Genomic DNA, 2,745 nt, shown 5'->3' with positions numbered 1-2,745 from the left:
CGAGGCAGAAATGGCACGGGCGGAGTCACGGTGAGGAAAGGGCGAGGGTGAAGCCCTCGCGCGAAACGGGAGCTATGGTGAAAAGCTTCGGTTTCTTCTTCGCCGGGAGGGCGATACCTGCCGTCCACCTTATGCTTTTTCTCGTTCTGGCCGACAGCACGGTGGCCGTAGACCTTTGTAAGTAACCACCACCTGTGTAATCTGCTCGTCCCCCGTCCAACCTTTACAGTTTTCATCGCGAAAACTTGCCCCATAACTTATTAACGAGCGAAACGATCGCCTCCGCGGCGATGTACCACGTGGCGCTTCACCGCAGTCGACGAACTTTCGATCCGCCGCTGGATTTACAACTGCCCTCTCTCTACCTCTCTCTTGCGGCGCGGTGGTAGCCTCCTCGAATTCGAAACTTTTCGAGTGAAACTTTTGCGCGGTCGAGCGTCGCGGCTCGCGACGACCACCGCCGTTGGCGGGTGGATCGGTAACTCGTGAGCTGCTATCAGAGATCGGAGGCTTTGTGCCCGATGCATCGACGACAACCGTTCGATTTCGTTCGATCCGAATTATTTGGGGATCGACCAATCTTCCACGGTTTCGAATCGAAAATCGAGTCTTGTAGTTCGCGAATATATGTGAGCCAGAGAATTCGGTCGCGACGGATCGCATCTCGCGTTTAACTTTTTACACCCTTGCGTTAGTTTGAAATTAAATGTTTGTCTGCGAGTCTATATTTTTCGTCGTTGCGTCGAATGAGATTAGAACGTTTGACAATATCCTTTTTCTTTTTTATCGCAGATTATGGTTGTGAGTGTGAAATTGATACATCGAATTTTATCAATTTCGAAGGAGAGTTGTAGTAATTCTTCCGTGGAGAAAGAGTAATTTTCAAAGATTTCTAAACGCGAAATATCAAGTATGATGTAATGGAATTTTATTCGATCGTAAAACAGCACGTACAACCTGAAAATACCCTTCTTTCTCTCTCTCTCTCTCTCTCTCTCTCTCTCGTTCAAAATATTCCTTTCACAAGGGATAGCCGAATATCTCTACTCTAGTGGCACTTTCAGTCAAATTCCACCCACCCTCGATAAAGGTCCCTGAAATTTAATGGTTCAATAAACGTCCAAGTAAATTTCCCGCGGTAGACGTCTCACAAGTTGTCCTCATCGAGCGTTTAATCGATCATCGGCCCGTACGAAAAAGCTTGCATCGATTTGCATGTCGGAGTGGCTTAGTCAGCATCCAACAGGCCCGTTACCTTCGCTAAACGATCTGTCATCCGCGTTACCTTTTCTTTTAACGAGTTCACGATATTCGAAATCAATTTGAACAGTTACGTACGATTCGATAAAATGCTACTTTGAATTTTTATTTGGAGGAGAAACGTATTAAATCTTTAAAATTATCATTTTCCATGCAATTTTTAAGTATAATCAGTTTCGTAAATCTATCAGATTTATTGTTTAATTTTTCGATTACCAATTATTTTAGTAGGAATTAGTAATTTTTCTAAAATTCTTTTCTTTTTTTTTTACGCATAGTAAATTAATCCTTGTACAACTTTACGAAAGAAATTTAATTTTAAATAGATTATTCTATTTCAAAGATGGTGATGGAATAATTTTCTTTGCCTTACAAGGATCGTAAGTGGTAATTTAAAATAATCCCAATAAATAATCTCGATTACTTAGGCACAGAGATAGAAATCCTGCAGAAAGTAGCTGAAATAATCGACAAATAAGGATACACGATCGTATTGACTTAAACTATCGGTAATATCGTAAAACGTGGCATAAAATTTCCCAAATCGATATTCGAAAAATCGCAGCCAAGTATATATACTTGCTTATCGCGAAACTCTCTCTCTCTCTCTTTCTCTCTCTCTTTTCGAGACGGCAAACGTATTAACCTGTTGCTACGCGAGAGCATCGCGAGAATTCGAAACGAGGGCGATAAACGTCGCGATCGTTTCGAAAGAAACCGGTTGTTGTGCCGTATTGAAAAAAAATCCCAATATCCCGGCCTAGAATTTCACCTTTATATTTCACGCCTTTACATATTCTAAGCGCATCGATTCTATAAACTGTAACGGACACGCTTTTTTCCCTTCCTCCTCCGGTGTCCAACTTCAACTCCTTTGCCTAAGAAACGGTGAAGAAAAGTGGCTCGTTAATGGAGTACACGAGATCGTTGCCGTGGAATCAATTCAGAATCTTCCTTCGTAGGAAGAAATCTGCCTGCGAGGAAGGAAAAAAAGAAAAGAGAGAAAGAGAGAGAAGAGAGTGTACAAACAGCGAGGGAAGAAGCATAAGCGTCTTGAAAATTCTTTTTTCAATTAAAGAAACGGGAACGTGGGATTGTATCGAATACCCGGATATCTAATTGCAATATATATTTCCTGGAAACCGATTGAAAGAAATGGCCGTGTGTTCATCCCTGTGTCAATAGAGCAGAAGCAATTAATGATGTTTCGTGACGTGCAACCTTGCGCGAATACGAGGATGACGAGAGGAAATACGTGAAATACGAGGAAGCAACAAAAAAAAGAAAAAGAGACAGAAGTTTTCTCACAGAGTGTAGAGAGAGAGAGGGAGGGAGGGGGGATGGGATTAAAACNGGCGAGGGCGATATATCGAAGCTTCATTAATAGTAATAACGTGCCCGATTCTCTGCACCGCTTTGTCTTTTCCACGTGGATCGTTATTGATTCTTCGTTGATATCCAGACTTTCGTTGGAAATAATTCGCG

At 42.2% G+C, this 2,745-nt stretch overlaps 1 protein-coding gene across 2 annotated transcripts in view; it reads left to right on the top strand.

The window, feature by feature from the left end:
• LOC102677059 (discoidin domain-containing receptor 2-like) overlaps positions 1–2,745 on the top strand; it is a 141,476-nt gene that overhangs the window by 64,838 nt on the left and 73,893 nt on the right. For both annotated transcript variants that reach the window (XM_006616348.2, XM_031510762.1), the window contains exon 2: positions 1–177. In XM_006616348.2, the coding sequence (XP_006616411.1) occupies positions 75–177 (103 nt within the window). In that variant the 5' untranslated portion in view covers positions 1–74. The remainder of the gene's footprint in view (positions 178–2,745) is intronic.

The sequence above is a fragment of the Apis dorsata genome, unplaced genomic scaffold (genome assembly GCF_000469605.1).
Source record: "Apis dorsata unplaced genomic scaffold, Apis dorsata 1.3 scaffold_257, whole genome shotgun sequence".
Taxonomy (NCBI): domain Eukaryota; kingdom Metazoa; phylum Arthropoda; class Insecta; order Hymenoptera; family Apidae; genus Apis; species Apis dorsata.
The sequence above is the reverse complement of the archived record's forward strand: the minus strand, read 5'-3'. Positions and strand labels throughout refer to the sequence as shown.